The sequence below is a fragment of the Nothoprocta perdicaria genome, unplaced genomic scaffold (assembly GCF_003342845.1).
Source record: "Nothoprocta perdicaria isolate Ctin4 unplaced genomic scaffold, notPer1 scaffold_110, whole genome shotgun sequence".
Lineage (NCBI taxonomy): Eukaryota > Metazoa > Chordata > Aves > Tinamiformes > Tinamidae > Nothoprocta > Nothoprocta perdicaria.
The window spans coordinates 992,326-1,009,529 of NW_020454206.1; the positions used below are offsets into that span (position 1 = coordinate 992,326).

Genomic DNA, 17,204 nt, shown 5'->3' on the forward strand with positions numbered 1-17,204 from the left:
GGTCTCAGCCCGCTCGCTCCCTGCTCAGCTCCTCTCATCCTCCCATCGCCCTTGTCCGCGCCCACAGTAATTTGCTGGTGCTGAGCACTAAGGTAGCAACCCTCACCCGCGCTATAAAAGTGTTTATGCCGCTATTGTTGAGATAAGAATGTGACTGTCCAGAACACCTGCGGCTCAGAAGACAACCAAGGTTCAAAAGTCTAAGCAGGCTTTTCCATTTAATGGCAGGGTCGCCCTGCCTTTTTTCTTTTTTTCCCATCCATGCGTTGTGTAACCTTTCCCACCTTGTGCTGCTGATATAACTAGCAGATCTTTCCTTGCTTCCCATGGGCAAGGCTTTCCCGGGAGCGACCTGCCTTGGAGTTCAGGATTACTGACTGTCTTCCAGCGTGGATGTTGGTTCTTCCTCAAAGCTGGCCCGTGCAGAGGGTGGTGTGGCGGGTGGGATCTTGCTCTCTGCACACTTCTTCACCCCGATCTCCTTCCTTCCATGTTTTTGCACTGTATGTCTCACCAGATGGGAACTGCCCAAAATACCAGTGACCTCAAACTACCTGCAGTGGAGCTTGACCTGTGTAACAGGGACATGATGGCAGACACATCTGACCACAGCATCGTTACTGTTGGAGAAGAGGAAGGAACAGGCAACTTCCAGCGTTCATTTCCAACGCGAGAATCCATCCGATCCCCCCGGGGCTCTGTTGTGAGTTTCCATAACATCCAGTACTCGGTCAAGCAGTCCAGTGGATTCCTGTGTAAACGGAAAACTGCAGAAAAGAAGATCCTTCATAATGTCTAGTAAGTTTGTTTGTTTGTTKAAAGCAAGTTCTGGAGGAGCAGGAATTGACCTGTTCCTGTGGAACTGAGACATCCATGACATCTGCGAGACTCAGGTGTGTTGGCAGAGAAGTGACTGCCCTCCTGCCAGGCTGCAGTTCATATGATCACCCCCTAATTCACTTAGGGGAAATAGCTAGGATTTAGCTGGAGCTGATACAATTAAATATCTGAGCRAACTAGGAGCAAAGCTCAAGTGGAAGAAGATCTGAGGGTATGGCTGGAACTGGAGGAGGAGAAGAGCAGCAGAAAGCAGTTATTCTTTCTAGATCCAACTCAGCAGGGAAGACACCTTAATTTCTGCCTGTTCTAGGTTGCTTTTATATCCAGCTCTGCTTCTGTCCTGACTATCTGTCTAGGAAAAGACAGGAAAAACAATTATTGATTTGAGATTTAAGAAGTTTTTAATCTCTCAAGTTTTCCTTTCRACAGCATTTTGTTCCCATTCCATTTCCACCATGAACTGCATATGAACAGATCCCCATTTGGGAACAATCCTTTCCTTTTTCTTCCAGTGGCATCATGAAACCAGGCTTGAACGCTATCCTGGGGCCGACAGGCAGTGGTAAATCCTCGTGAGTATTTACTTCTATGCTTCCAGAGCTGTCTGTTTGAAGGGGATGTGGGAATCTGTGAGGGCTGGGGAAGACCCGAGGAATCCTCAGGCTTGGGCCTTTGGTGTGTGCATGTGGGAAATCCCGTGAAGTGGTCAAGGCATCGTGTCCTGCTGCTGCTGCCTGCGCTGCTGGGGGTTCCTGCCCTTCCTGCCTCTCCACCTTCCCATGCCCTSCTCTGTAGTCCTTGTTATTGCAGCCCCCTTTGTGGCCTGAGCTACCACAGCCCAGCTGAACTGTTAGTGTAGGTGGATTCTCGGTCCTGCTGGCAGCTCCCTCAGGGGCAGGAGGGACACGGTCCTGTGCCAAGTTACTGTGACAAGGCTTCTTTGGAGATACCAGGCTGACACCCCTCTATTGAGGGCTGCCAGGAAAATGGCAAAATCTCTTTCTGTAGAGCAGCTACTTTGGATCATCACCCAAACCTGCCTATGGCCTCACAAGGGGGAAGGCCAAYATTGCTCTATACTTGAATGAAACTATAGGGAAGTACCTTGCAGACCATCTGCTGTCAATGCTGATGCTATTTTCTCTCCACCTTTGAGGAACAGAAAAAAATTACCGTATTTCGCATCGGTATGTCTTCATGGTAACCCTTGGTCATCCCTTTTTAGTACACTGCCAGCTAATCAGGATGTTTTCAAAAGAGCAGTCTCAAGGCAGTGTTTACTGAACTAGCAGGCAGGCTGACCTCTGCATCTGCTGTAAGGAGAGTCCAGAGCTATGTTAAAATTACTTTTACATCGTTGGTCTTARCTGTAGTCATGCTGATACCTATTTGGATTAATTGCCTTGAGATCAAAGTAGTTACTTCTGCGCTCCGCTGGCTGCAGAGCAGGCTCCAGCTGCTTGGCAGGGTGCTTTGGTGTGTGTTTTCCCTTGAGATTATCAGATCAGCTGTTGTTGGGGAGACTGAGGTAACCTCTGTAGTGGACTGTGAGGGTCCGTAGGTTACCGATACTGCTGGTGAACAGTTTATATTTAAATCCTGCATCCTTACCAGGCTTTCTGCATAAACAGTTAAAGCCCTGGAGCAGAAGAAACCTCTTCCCATGATCCTTGTTTGGTTTGCAGCATGCTGTTAGCAGGCTGTAACAGCAGATCTGACTTGTGATATTTACCCAGTCAACAATTATAGCAGTTTATTATGGCAAAATCCAATGTCTGGTGTTTATCTGAAGTCTCCTAGATGTGCTGGCTGCCAGAAAGGACCCAGCAGGCCTATCTGGGGAAGTGCTTATAGATGGCATCCCACAGCCTCCAAACTTCAAGTGCATCTCAGGATATGTTGTGCAGGTGAGTAACTGAGACTTGAGTGAGGGCCTGGGAGCCCTCGAGAGGGAGGAGTATAGACCAAGAGCTTTGTGAATGCACATTTTGCACACTTTGTGAGTGACAGATTCCAGGGATTTCCTTTGTGAACGAATAAAATAGGGATGGGGATGGGAGGTGGAGTGCATGGAAGGAAGAGCACCAAGCTCTTCTAAAATTCAGAAGTAGTTTTAATTGGCAAGAAATACCTTCAAACTATTGGACAATAATTCGAGGAAGTAAATAAACTCCTGCTGTTCTTCCTCTGATTCTGGCAGGCTGGGCAGAGCTTCATCCCAGGGTGAGACAGGAAAAAGCAGCTGAATCTGGGGAAGTGGGTGGAAGCCTGGACCAATTATAGACCCTTGAAGCGCTGGGGGAGCTGAAAAGGAGGGGRTTCTTGGCACTGGGTGAGCAGCCAAATCTGGAAGCCATCCAGGACTTCTGATTGCAGACASACACTGAATATGGAGCTTTTTCTGGAAGCTGCTGGTTGCAGGGCTTTCAGAGAATGCATTTGAAAAGACTGATGCTGAATCTTGATCCTAGTTCAAACTCTCCAAATCTTCAGTGYCTCATAAAGACTCTTGCAAGAGAGTCCAGTCTGAGACATCTCTCCAAAGTCCAAAGTAACAAAGCAACCAAACTTAATCCAGAAGGCAGGTTGTGTTGGTAATGGCTGGTGCTGAGTGAAAGTGGGAGCCCAGAAAGCTCAAGTCTACCCTTGACTCCTCTTGTATAATCTTGAACTTTGCATTATGTCCTATAAGTTTTCAAGCAGTGGTTATCATTCTGTCTAGTTTCCATTGTGGCTTCCAAACGTTTTATTCAGCAACTTCCATTATAGGGATTCTGGTGCCTTTTCAGGTGGCTGGGAATGAGGCTCTTCAACTGTTGCTTTGTGGTGCTTTCAGGATGATGTTGTCATGGGCACCATGACAGTGAGAGAGAATCTGCACTTCTCTGCTGCCCTGCGATTGCCCAGCTCCATCTCCATTGAAGAGAAGGAGGAGCGAGTCACCCAGATCATCAGTGAGCTGGGCTTAAGCAAAGTGGCTGATACAAAGGTGAGTCGTGAGAACAGCAGTCCTAGAAATTGTCATCCCTCTGGAAGCCAACCAAGTAACCTGGCAAGCTTGCAGCCACTCTTAGATAAGCACCATCCTGGCTAAACTGTATTGCACRCTGGAAATCAGTCCACTTTGGAGACAGCTTGGAGACAGCTTAGAGTGGAAAATCTTGGGCCGTGTCCAAGTATTGTATAAGCGCAGAGGGGAAGAGATGCCTAGCCGTAACACCTTGGAAAGCTGCTCAGTCACTTCCTGGCTTTGTGGGACAAGGAATTTGTTTTTGCACTGGCAAAAATAAGAGATGGAAAATTGGCTGTGGTGGAGATGTTTTGTGCAGAGCTTGTCCCTCAGGGCAGTATCTCCACTTTGACTTGGGCAGTAGGCGAGCTGCCTGTGAAAGGAATCCCTGACCACCAAAGCACTCTAATAGCTGCAGCCTCATTTCAGCTCTTCCTTGTCGGTACCATCTTTGTTCCCTGAAGATAAAAGGTGTTGGCACGTCTGAAAATAAATTTATCTTCTTATTGTTACATAACACCCAATGTGCCCTGTAAGAGTCAGACCCATCATCTGCTGCTAGCCCTTGCGTTTACTGATGGTACTCTGAAAAGGAAAGGATTGCTGAATGTGGGGAGCCATGCTAGGCAGTTGGAGTCTCATTGCAAATGCCTGACCCTTCTTTCCATAGGTAGGAACCGAACTGATCCGYGGAGTGTCTGGAGGGGAGCGGAAGAGAACCAACATTGGGATGGAGCTCATCACAGAGCCACCAGTGCTTTTTCTGGATGAGCCAACAACTGGCCTTGATGCCAGCACAGCCAATGCTGTGCTCATCCTTTTGAAGAAGTAAGAGCCAGTGCTTTGGGGATCTGCCAGGATTTTTTTTTCCAGCTCCTTATTAGAAGGGGAATATTACTATGACTGAGTGGTTACAGTGCGGGTAGAAAGCTGGGATAGTAGCCTCAGAAGTGGAAGTCAATTCTTTGTCTGGGTCTTGTCCAAAGTCCTTTGAAGTTGATGGGAAACTTTCCACAGCAAGCATTGGATTGAAGCCCAAAAAGCAGACGTAGCTTGGACAACTTCCCTCTGCCACAGAGAGGAATGGATTGGGAGGTCAGGCCCCATAATCATAATTTCTTGACCTCCCAGCTCAGTCTGTTACAAAAGCTCTTCTTCCACAAGGGCCTGGGGCTGAGATCAGATTCCATCTGTAGATTTACTCTAAGCATCCCCTAAATCTGTTTTGGAAACAAACTGGCCTGTGGTATAAACAGGACCAAACAAGGCGCACTTCATGAGAACATGTCTCTAATTCTCTTCCTCAGTTCGTCATGATGTCTGCTTTTATCTCAGGGGTATTTAGCTCTGTTTGTTGGTAGAGGTCTCTGATCAGCAAGGATATTTGGGCATCAGTGCTAAAGCATTTGAGAAGAAACAAACCTGTAGGAAAATAGTTTTGACTTCCTTAGTGAGTAAATGCTCAGTACAAGAGCTAAGAGAAATCTTCCAGGTTCCTTTACCTAGCAGCCTCTGGAAATGTCATTAAGTGCCATAGGACCATTTGGATGGTTTAAGTTCAACCCTGATAATAAAAAATGTGTGATGAGTATTTACACAGTAGCTGTAGTCCTAAACCTTTGCTCAGAGGCAACAACATAAGTTGTCTACCTGAACTGCAACAATAGTTATAATAGTTGTGGTCATATTTGTGATCATACATGCTGCCTGAAGGTTTTTCAGTGTGTGACACAGCAAGAGAGAAAATGAAACTGCTGTTACTGAGTTGACTCTTATCTAACCGATTCTTGTTTCAGATTTGGAGGATTAATTTTTGTTTGGGTCAATGTGCTCTTTCCAAAATCCAAAGTGTAGTGTGTTTTGAGAGATGTTTTGTTTCTATTTCAGGCTCTCCAGAAGAGGACGAACCATAATCTTTTCCATCCACCAGCCTCGTTATTCCATATTCAAGCTATTTGATAGTCTAACATTACTTGCTTTGGGAAAGGTGCTGTACCATGGACCTGCTAAGAAGGCCCTGGAATATTTTCAATCTATTGGTAAGTCTTCTGTAACTAATGCTAGCTGTTCTTAGAGAGCTGTGAATTGTAGGGTTGTGTAAAAGTGATGTAGTGATAGGCTTGACCTTCCAAGATGAGTTCTCTGCAATACAAACTGTGTATTGTGGTTACTCTTTTGTAAGGATATGAATGTGAACCCTTCAACAACCCAGCTGACTTCTTCCTTGATGTCATAAATGGTGATTCAACTGCTGTGGCAGCAAGCAAGGAAGATCATAAACCTGTGGACACAGAAAAAGGTAAAATTTTAAAGGAGAAATCCACTGTTGGTTGGAGTAGAAAGGAAATAGGATGTGGTGATAATGAACTCTATTCTCTATTTTTTTCCTGTAATCTGCGGTTTCCTTTTCAATATACTTTCCCTTCTAATACATGCTCTTTAAAGGGGATTTTGTTTCCTTTAGTAATATGAGAGTGCACTGAGAAGCATCAGTGCTGTACAGAGCAGGGCACATGGGAAGGATTGAAGAATTCGAAATGCTTAGATGCAAAGGATGGCTGACAGAAAGGCAGAAATCTTCCGTCACACAAGAGACCGCTGCAGAGAAGGCAGGGTAGATGGGCCAATGGATTTCCATGGCAGTGAAAAATACTGGAACTGGATATGAGAACAAACTTTAACACTACACTGAGCGAAATATTGGAAACACCAGAGATGCTGTATTATAACCACGTCTGAAGGATTATAAGAATACATTAGATATTTGTTAAGCAGTTGTGGTAGTGATGCCTTTGGTGCATGGGGGGGAAAAGGTATAATTTTTCTGGTGGCTGTTCCTGAGATGGAGGAATGTTTGGGCCATAAGCAGCCAGATGGATTGGCTTAAAATTGCAGGGAAATCCCCTCACTCAATCTACCCTCCCAAGTGCAGCCCTGAGGTTTGAACAATCAGATACTTAAAGCATTCCTGCTATTTTATCCAGCCTCCACAGCTGACCCGTCTGAAGGTAAGGTTCCTGGGGAATTAGAAGCCTTTTGTTGTCTTTGCTGTACAGAGGTGAGTGGTGAAAATGGAGTGGCCGAGGAGAACGCGGACAGGAGTGTGGTAGATGTGCTGCACCAGAAGTACCTCAACTCCAGCCTGTATCAGAGCACAAGGGAGGCACTGAGGAAAGTGGAGCCTGCGCAGGGAAGCAAGCAGAGGAGATCCAAGAAGGGACATGAGATTACCTATGCAAACGGCTTCCTCACCCAGCTCTACTGGCTGTCCAAGCGCTCCCTGAAAAACCTCATCAGGAACCCACAGGCCTCTGTTGCGCAGGTAGGTAACTGTAAAGGATGCRGACTTGTTCTTAGTTCTTTAGTCTCTGCACGGGGGGAGTCAAGGGAAATGCTCTATCCTTGAGTTCATGTGTGGAGTTTCYAGGGTGGTGTTAATTTTGTGGCTTGAGTCTCTGTAGCAAAGGTTTTTAGGCAGATGTGAATCTTAAACCCTGAATGTACCTCAGTGACTGAATACTGTCTAATGACTTGGCCTTATTAACCCTTTTGAAGCATTCCTTCCTCCATTTCTTTTTTCTTTCCACTTCTAGATCGCAGTGACCATAATCCTAGCTCTGGTCGTGGGTGCCATCTTTTTTGGTGTAAAACTGGATCGAAGTGGCATTCAGAATCGGTAAGTGGGAAAGCTGCAGCTCACAACAGAAGCTTGCAGGCAGCTTTCAGCAGCAGGCAAGGCTCTGCTTGGACCAGCATGGATGTTTAGCAACTGTAACATGTATATTCCTGGAGTCTGTAAAAGGACCACGGTCCTATCAGGCTCTCAGATGTGGACCAAGAAAGGGAGTGTAAAGGGGAAGGCAAAGGGACAAGCCTGGTTTTACAGCTAATATCTATAGTAGTCCAGCTAATTAATCTGTACTGTGGCTACAGATACAGAAGCACTGACTCAACTGGTGTGGTGATCTGTTCTGATCATTGCTGTCTCCTCACTTCTTGACTGTTCTGTTTTCAGGGTTGGTTCTTTGTTTTTTGTCACCACAAACCAGTGTTTTTCCAGTGTCTCTGCAATTGAATTGTTCATCAGAGACAAGAAGTTATTTGTGTAAGTAGTAGTACTCTTTCCACTTGGGATTTTCCCCCTCCTCTCTGTGTTGGGGGGGAAGAAGTGGTGGGAAGGAACAACATGCAAATGTCTTGCAGGATAACCAAAGTGACTTTAGTCTGCCAAGACTTAAGAGCTCACTTCTCCCTTGCAACAATAGATTCTAATAGCAACAGTAAGTCTGCCCATAAAATAGGGAGACAAAATGRAAAGAGGCAAGTGATATGGAGAAGGAAAGAAGGAATAAAATCTTTTTATTTGCCTGCTGCACAATGGGTAATCAGGAAGAATTTGTCTTTCTTTTGTTAAGATCTGTTTTGGAATGTGTTTTGCCTGGCCAGGGCAGAGCCTGCCTTTATACTTTCAGGTATGAAAAGTTATCCATCAGTGATCCCACAGGGGTAAGAAGGTACAAAGATGAAGGAAAAGTTATGGGAAAAGTTTCACCAAGGATGCTGAGAGGAAAAGAGCTGCTGGCTGCTTTCTAAAAGCTCCCTGAGTTGAGTGCACCCTTATGTATGGGTAGAAAATATAGTTTAGAATAACCTCCAGCTTAGTGGATGAGAGGGCAAGAGGCACGTTCTGCAGTAAAGAGGAAACTAGGGTTCAAAGCCTGGAAAATGGATATCACTTCTGTAAGGCACTAGCATAAGAGTCCTAAARTTTAGATGTGCCATAGGTTTACCAGAGCTTGCTCAGAGCACCTCGGTATTGACCCCAGGKACTGCCCAGGATTAAAGGCTCCTGCACAGCATTTCTTGTCAGGCTGCCTCGCTTACCACTAAGTTTACGATCTGTGACAGTGGAGGTTTTGACTGCTTAGCAGCCACAGCCTTTCAGTCGCCTCTAAGTGCTTGCAGTRTCGTTCCTAGGGTCATGAGATAGCTCAGCATTTGCCCTTATTTGACAGATGAGGAAGTGATAGCACAAAAAAATACGTAGCTTGCATATAGAGACGGAGTCAGTGGCAAAGAACAGAAGCTGAACCAAGACAGACCAGATGCATGTACTGAGCATCATTTCTACATCTCCTCTAACCCTGTGCAACTCTGCCCTTTCCTGTTCTTGCAGCCACCAGTACACCAGTGGATATTACCGTGTGTCTGCCTACTTCTTGGCATTGATGATAGGAGATCTGTTGCCCATGAGAACTGCTCCAGCCATCATATTCTCATGCATCAGTTATTGGATGATTGGTAAAGAATTGATGCTTTCATTGAACCTGTCATCTTCCAACATGTTTGATTTGTGACTCAGCCAGAGTTAATTCCTTCATCTTATATAGATGTAGGAATTCTATATGCAGTTGAATCCTCAACTGATTAAATGCTTGATGTCAGAATAGCTTTGGAGGACTCTGGAATGGGGCAGACACCGTCTATCTAAGACAGCAAGTTGTTTGACCATTATCTTGACAAAGTTTGCTGAGGTATGCACAACTGCTGCATCTCCAAACAGTTTCTTTTCCAATTTTCCAGGAGTCTAAAGGTATCTGTCTGGGATTCATGGTGTGACTATTTACTAGGCATTTCTCCCCCTGATTTTTTGTTTTTTGTTCAGGCTACCAGGCTGTTGCAGGCCGGTTCTTCTTCTTCATGCTGACCTTGGTCCTGGTATCTTACACTGCCACTGCCATGTCTCTGGCCATCAGTGCTGGGATGGAGGTAGTGGCTGTGGCCAACCTGCTCATCACTATTTGTTTTGTCCTGATGCTCGTGAGTATATAAGAGTCTGTGTCTGCATGTATGTTGTTTTGGTGGTGGAAGTGATGCAGTAACTGACAGCACAGCTGGGTGTAGGAGATGAGATGAGAAAATTGGATTGAACCAGCCATAAGCAGGCTGAAAATCCACAGTCCTGAGATCAAGTGTCAAATCATCACTCAGATACAATTTTGTAGGTGAAGTGCCACTGGAAATGTGTAAACCTGGTGTTCTCCAAGGTGTAGTTTTAATTTGCTTTACAAAAACTATTAAATTTTTGTGTTTTATAATACTATAAATCTAAGCAATCAGCTAGATCACTTAAGATCTGCAGTGTGAGTTTGTTTTCTTATTTTGCTACTGCATTGACTCTTTCTGCACAGTGTAGTTAGGAAGAACATACCCTCTCTTCATTTTAATTCAGTATTGCTTCAATATTTTCAAGAAATTCTAGGGAAGCCAGCAAGTGAGGAAGAAAGTAACTTTGCCTACATGCAGATGAGAGATGTGATATCTTTAAAGTGATGATGTTAGTGATAAAACCTTCTGACTGTGAGGCCTATAGAGTTACCATAGCATGAAAAGTAACCTCTTCTCAGGAGATTCCTAATAGTATTTTGTGCACATATGCAGAGCTCACAGCAAAACTCTTTATCCTCTAGCTTGCAACGTATTTTAACCTGCTTTTGCAAAAAGCCAAATGACAGCTGAGTGACACTGCTGCAAGGTTAACACTTTGCCTGTAGGCACAGCCAAAACAGTGGTAGGAGGTCCATCCATCACAGTGGGTAGGATACAATTATCTGTGCAGAAGTGGTAGTGCTGGCAAGAACAAGAATGTGTGACTTTATTACAGTTTATTATGTTCTGCTGTTTCAGATCTTTTCTGGCCTCTTGGTAAACCTCCCTTCTGTAATGGACTGGTTGAACTGGCTGAAGTACTTCAGCATCCCACGATATGGCCTAACTGTGAGTAAAAAGTAGTATTGGTCTTTTGGGCATAAAGTAGCCAAAAAGAAAAATACRAAGGAAGCAAAAGTTTCTCTTACGTGCAAGAGGTGTTTAAAAAAAAAAAAAAAAACATTTGAAGAACAAAATTAGTGCTGCATGGACAGCAGCAGAGCAAGCTGTCTCAGTGAGGTCCTTGTTCCTAATCTACATAGCTGATTCTTGTGGTTTAAAAAGTGAAATATTGCATGGCCCCTGCTGAGATGGCTATCTGGGTGGTCAGTATGAGGTTAATGACTGCATTTACCATAATACCTGAATGTGCCAGTCTTCAGTAATGCTTCTTCTGTGAAGAGGAATGTGGCTAATTTCCACTTCAGAATAGCAAGGAGCTGGGGAACCCCTCAAAGGGTTCACTGAAGGGGCAAATGAATACCAGAGCTGGTGCAGGTCAGGGAGAAAGATCAGGGAAGTGGGGAGAGAGGAGACCTTTCCTGGTTTGGCATCACTGAGAGGTTTGTATCAGTATTGCTGTTTGTGGAGCTGTCCCACAAGCCTAAAAGGAACATGGCTGAGTATGTGTCTTTCAGAGGTGTTTCAGCTCTAGTGCCCCAAATCACTAGCTCTTTGAAGAGAAAAAAAAAAAATAGTGTCTGAATCTTTCCCTAGGCTCTTCAAGTAAATGAGTTTAGAGATCTCTACTTCTGCGGCGAGAAGAAGCCGAATGACACAGTGCCTGTAGGCAGCTGTCCCCCAGTTATTTCGGGAGAAATGTAAGTGTCTGCTTCGTGATGGTTTTAGGCCTAGCTGTAATCTCTCCCTCGAAGAAATGTCTATTTCAACTGTATATACTATTCATAGAATAACCATTCGAGAGCTAGTCTCCCTAAAGGTATGTCACAACATAATGTATTTTTGATCATCGTCACTTAAGACTGAAGTAAAGACAAGACTTCTACTCCTAAAAAGGGGCAAATGACCTAATGAAATTGATTGCTTTGTATTACTTGGCCCTGGTTTATCAGTTTTCTTAGGAACCAACAACCGTGGGGTCACTTTGCAATAGGAATTTCTGAGCAACCATTTCTGGACTAGGTGGGAAGCAGTAGACTTGTGATGAGAAATACACCTGTCCCTCAGAGGTAATTGGAAAATAGTGATACCATCCCCACAGACACAGAATTGTGCCAAGGTACCTCCTAGGGTTACTGCCATACTTTAAATATTGTGACTACTGATACATTAAACTGCAGCAAAGTGTTTAATCATGATGACACATGGCTGATAGACCGAGGTTATGGCAGGGGATAGCACTACAGCAGATTTCACAGCTTTGGGGACCTCAGCTTTGTTTTATAGACCTCCTGTGATTGCTTTATGAAAMAAATGTCTTGGTGCCTATCAGGGGTCTACTGTGCTCCTGAGGCTTACTTGCATATCACCAGCTGTCTGTGAATAACTAGGGCCATCTCAAAGATGATGAAAAACAGATCCAGATTGGTTCTTTTGCATGTTCATGATAGGTTATTATGCTCCTCCACTTCTGTCTTGTTKATTTGTGGCTAGAGAAATCTTTATGGAACAGGAATAGAAGACACTGCTTGGAGATTGACAGTGCCAGGCAGCCTGTGCTAACTTTTGCACCGTGCTTTTCTGCAGCTGCTTTGGTGAGGCACAACTCTGCAGCCAGGGAATTGCACCTACCACCTGGGCCATGTGGGAGAACATAGTGGCTCTGTTCTGCATGACTGTTATCTTCCTCGTCATAGCCTACGCAAAGCTGCGGTTCATGAGGAAGTTCACCTAGAGCCACCACCGCCTCGCGCCGCGACTGCTCAGGCCTTGAGACTGAAAAGGGTTTCAGAGCCTGCGGAGGCTCACAACACATTTTAGCAGACTTCCCTGGATGTCAAATGGGACTCTCGTTGCCTTGCCTGAACTGTCATTTCCATGTGACAATAATGATGTTCTTCACAGTGAGAAGGTGAAATTTTAAGGACCTGAGAGGGGAATATATTGTCTTAACTACTTAACAAACTACATGTCATGCAATTTCATACTTCTGTGGCCCACCTTGGGCATATTTCTGAGAAACTGAACAGTTACTGGATAAAGGGAGCCACGGCCCTGTGAAACAAGGAGCTTCTCCCTTCCCATGAAGTGCAAGGTTAGGAGGGCCTTTAGGCATGGATCTGCTGCTCCTTCCAGGTGCAGGGGGTGAACAGGCCCAGGGCTGGGCGCCCAAAGCGCCCCAAGCGACCCCGATGTGCGAATGAACCATTTATGACTGAAGAAGGGAATTTCCTCCCGTCCTTTTTATCAATAAACCAGATTTTGTGTACTCATAACAGCGGCTTGTTTTAGGGGCACCTCTCGAGCCTTACGCTGCTATATTTGATACGGAACAGACGGGCTGCGCGGCTGCAGGAAACCGCCGTTAAAAACATACATATTATTTTTAAAACCCACGGGAGACTTCCGCCCGCGCAGACGCCACCGCGGCACTGCGCAGGCGCGAAGGTTCCAGTCTGCCGCCGCCGCGCGCATGCGCCGCGGGGCGGGGCGGCGCCGATTGGGCGAGGGCGGAAGCGGCGGCGCGGGGGGCTGCGTCGCCATGGCGACCGCGGCGGAGGGGCTGCCCCGGGGCGCCGCGGCCGCAGCGGCTGCGCCTTCCCGCCCAGCCGCCGTGGGCGGGAGGAGCCGGCTTGGAAGCGCGTCGCGGCCTGAGCGGGGCCTGGGGGCAGCGGGGCTCGCAGCAGCGGCCCCCGGAGTCCCGCTTCGAGCCGGGGAGCGGGCTGCTAGCAATGTGTGCCTCGCAGCAGGTTCCTAACCCCAAAACACCATCGTGGTAGGGCTTTACAGAGCCTGCCWGGGTTACTTACCCCTTAACACAAACGTGTGGGAGCTAGGTGTGGTCTGTGAGCTGCGGCTGCTCTCCGCAGCGTTCCCCCGCTCAGTGACCTCTCTGTATCCTGCTCAGAGGACCCTCCGGTTGAAACGGCCGAGGAAGCCAAGGAGCCGGCCGAAGCAGACATCAACGAGCTCTGCAAGGACATGTTCAGCAAGATGGCCACTTACCTGACAGGCGAGCTGACAGGTAAGGCGTTGCACTGCTCACCTGCAAGGAGCATTTCATTGTGTTCCTTTCTTTTAATAATTATTTTTTTWAAAGAAATCTGCTGCCTAATTTGTCTAAATTATACCTATTTAGATCGTATCTATYGGGATAAGTGGTTCTAGTCTGGCAAGTTGCTTGACTACTAGCAACCCTGAGATTGGTCATGTGAATGAAGACCCAGATATGCACAAATATTTTTAAAAAGCCCAGGCTGACACAAACCGTAACAAGGCATTTCTAGTCTGGCACAAGCTTGTGTGTGGGCAAAAACATAGCAGATCTAGGCTAAGAAGGACTGGAAGAGAAGGACAACTGAGAGTAGCACCTGTGCTGTTCTTTTATTTCTGAATGAGAGTAAGGATTGTGTGTACATGTTCCAGCCTTCATGCTTTRCATTAAACTGCTCTGCAGTGTTAGCTGCAGTAAAGTAAAATGARATGCCTATTTCAGGAGCCTGGCTCTGGTTTATAACATTATAGACTTGGAGGTTTTAAGCTACTTGTGGGTTAAAAATGATCAAAGTATAAATAACAATATAGAATGTAATTGATGACTGTTCTTTATGCCCTAATAATGTGCATAATGTTGCCATTTTTAGCTTTTAAAAATCTGCAGGGCTGTCCAGCTCTTTGGATTATATATATCTGAAAATGCTATGGTAATTTACATGTGAAGGTACCTCTGCAGATCATCTAGCCTAACTCCCTGCTCAGAGCAGGGCCAGCTTCCAAGTTAGGTTGCCTAAGTGTAGTCTAGATGAGGTTGTTCTTACTCTTGCTTTATCTCTAATGTGATTATTATCTCCAGGCTGGTGTAAAGGTATGGAAGATCAGTGATGCCTGTTTTTCAGATAGGAAACTATGGAATGTAGGAAGTTAACGATCTAACTACTATTGAACTATTATTTTGACAATTTGGGTCTAAATTACTTGGCTGAGATAGGCAAGGAAGCCTGGAAAGTGTTGGGATCATCCAAATCTCAGTCTGCCATTYTAATCCTTGGAACATCTTTTCTTTTTATGTTTTGATGTATCAGAGGCTGTCCTCAAAATAATATTTTAAAATTTCCTTTCTTCAGGAATTTCTCGTGTTATTTCTAGTCAATGTATTAGTCATAGTGTTACAAAGTCTAGCCCTTAGTTCTTCCCCTGTTTCATTCCTTCAATCCCCCATCCTCACCTCACCCCTTGCTGCCTTCCCCCCCCCCCAAAAAAAAAGAAAATTAGAAAGCATTCAACAAGTTAAACAACTATTTGGGCTCTAATTTCAAAAGCACTTCACATCACTGTTGCTTTGCATGGGCTGGAGGGTATATGGTCAGATTGGCTGTCTGAATTTTTATCATCAGTTTTGTGAACAGAAGCATCTGCCTGTCAGAATGGTAGAAATGTGTGGAATGGGGTGATTTTTTTTTCCTCAAATGCCTTGCAAGTGCAATATGTCAGTCCAGCTGATTTTTCTACCCTGCAGAATATGATCTCGTTTTGCAGATATTCTTTAAATATCTCAAAATATACTTATTAGTGTATTGCCAGGTAAACTGTTCTTAGTTATATTTAGATATATACATTTTTGAAATCTCTAGTGCTGTTGAATTGTATGCCCCCAAATCAGACTGTACTAGCTTTCAAATAAAATAAACTTTATTGTTTTTAAGCCACCAGTGAAGACTACAAACTCTTGGAAAACATGAACAAGCTGACTAGTTTGAAGTACCTGGAAATGAAAGATATTGCTATAAACATCAGTAGAAATCTGAAGGATTTAAATCAAAAATGTAAGTAAACCAAGAAAAGGAAAAGTATAATAAACTATACACTTGCACAGTAAATAAAGCATCTAAGTATCTAAAGAATCTGTAGTGTACACTGCAAGAAGCTCTGAAGGARGGAAGACTACAAAATTTGCATGTTGTTACACAATGTCAGTCTTGTGCATTTCTTCAAGTCTATAGACTACGTAGTTTCAGAAAGTATAATGATATTTTCTCTTACACTAGCCTATGTCATGGCTATTTTGTCACTGCTTTCAGAACTGGTTGAGATTGAATAACTCTTTTTTTGATTCCCACAGTATTGTATTAGTGTTGAGTTTGAAACTATAGTTTGAACTTCTCATGCGTCACTGAAATATGACTTTCAGCATCACCACTTGATTTTGGAGGCAGGAGAGGAAGGAGATTTTAAAATATTCTTCCCAAAGAATGTCCTGAGAAATCGTTTGATTTCAAGTGTGAATGGTTTCCTTGAGTGAATTGGTAGGAACTGACAAATGTGCTTTCTTTACTTTTTAAGATGCTGCTCTTCAGCCTTATCTGGAACAGATTAACCTGATTGAGGAGCAGGTTGCAGCTTTGGAGCAGGCAGCTTATAAATTGGATGCTTATTCCAAAAAACTTGGTAACTATTGCCCCCTACTGTTACTAGCTATCAACACAACCCCTTGTGAGGGGATTTAGCAAGGTAAAATAAGCTTCTCTGAGCTTCTCTACTGTCTGAACTTTGCAGTTGCTCATACAGCATGGCATTCACCTGCGTTTGGGGGATTGAATACTGGAGGGGCATGGGAAGTGGCAGGTGCTGGTATCAAGTTATATAGAGGTAGATGTGTGCAGATATTCGTGAGATACAGTCTATTAATRAAGCTTGGTTTCTTGTTTGCAATGTCCTGTGATCCAAGTTTCCAAGGCAAAATCTTGAAAGAGAGATTTTGATGTTCAATCGGGCACCCAATGCCCTTGGCTTAATTTAATACTAACTGCTTGACCTAAGCATTTAATTCTTAAAAAATCCCACTGGACAACTAGATTTGTCTAAGTACTTCCCAGAAAAAAATGGTCTTTAAATTAACCTGAGTTTAAAATATATAGCACCCTGCAGATTTCAAGCCCTTTAGCCATGCAGTCCTAAAATATTGTTGTTTTTCTTTCTGCAGAAGCCAAGTACAAAAAACTGGAGAAACGATGAAATCTACAACAGAGACTTAACTTAATAGTAATACTGAAGTTGGAAGTTGGGTTATGAGAGAGACTGATCTCTRTTTAAGTTGCATAACAGCAATTGCATACATTGCTAAGGAGCTGATTGCAGCTGGCMTCGACTGGTAACTTTTTGTATCTAACCTTTGTGAGGCAGAATATTTGCCTCTTCTCAAATGTTTCTGTTGCCTCAAATATTATTTTGTAGTGGAAAAAAGGTGCAAATGTGAAACCTTTCCCTAACCCTTCTGCTGATGGAAGGTATCTGTGTGTTAGTTCTYTGTCTCCCATAATGCCTTCTACCTAAGGAAAGCCCTAAAGCTCTCCATAACTTGGAAAGATGTTGTTCCTCAGTAGCGTGAGGACTCAAACCTCTTTCACACCTTGTGTTTTGTTTTGGTTTGTTTTTTGTTTGTTTTTTCTTCTTCCCTTAACTGTGTTCCTGCACTGAGAAAATGAGAAGATGTCCTGGCCTTTGGAGTTACTGAAAATGCTTAAGTTTG

The 17,204-nt window shown here is 44.4% G+C and overlaps 2 protein-coding genes across 2 annotated transcripts; both read left to right on the forward strand.

Annotated features, from left to right (window-relative positions):
- The first annotated feature begins 517 nt into the window (after positions 1 to 517).
- On the forward strand, positions 518 to 12,813 carry LOC112957204 (ATP-binding cassette sub-family G member 2-like). Its single transcript, XM_026050794.1, has 15 exons — positions 518 to 798; positions 1,353 to 1,412; positions 2,633 to 2,747; positions 3,677 to 3,829; positions 4,521 to 4,678; positions 5,738 to 5,889; positions 6,033 to 6,149; positions 6,907 to 7,172; positions 7,444 to 7,526; positions 7,866 to 7,955; positions 9,027 to 9,151; positions 9,516 to 9,670; positions 10,538 to 10,627; positions 11,276 to 11,379; positions 12,266 to 12,813. Exons 1-15 carry the CDS (start codon positions 518 to 520, stop codon positions 12,411 to 12,413), a joined length of 2,097 nt encoding a protein of 698 aa, XP_025906579.1. The 3' UTR covers positions 12,414 to 12,813.
- Positions 12,814 to 13,410: 597 nt separating this feature from the next.
- On the forward strand, positions 13,411 to 17,083 carry BLOC1S2 (biogenesis of lysosomal organelles complex 1 subunit 2). Its single transcript, XM_026050418.1, has 5 exons — positions 13,411 to 13,454; positions 13,549 to 13,703; positions 15,382 to 15,501; positions 16,019 to 16,123; positions 16,659 to 17,083. Exons 1-5 carry the CDS (start codon positions 13,411 to 13,413, stop codon positions 16,688 to 16,690), a joined length of 456 nt encoding a protein of 151 aa, XP_025906203.1. The 3' UTR covers positions 16,691 to 17,083.
- Positions 17,084 to 17,204: the final 121 nt, after the last annotated feature.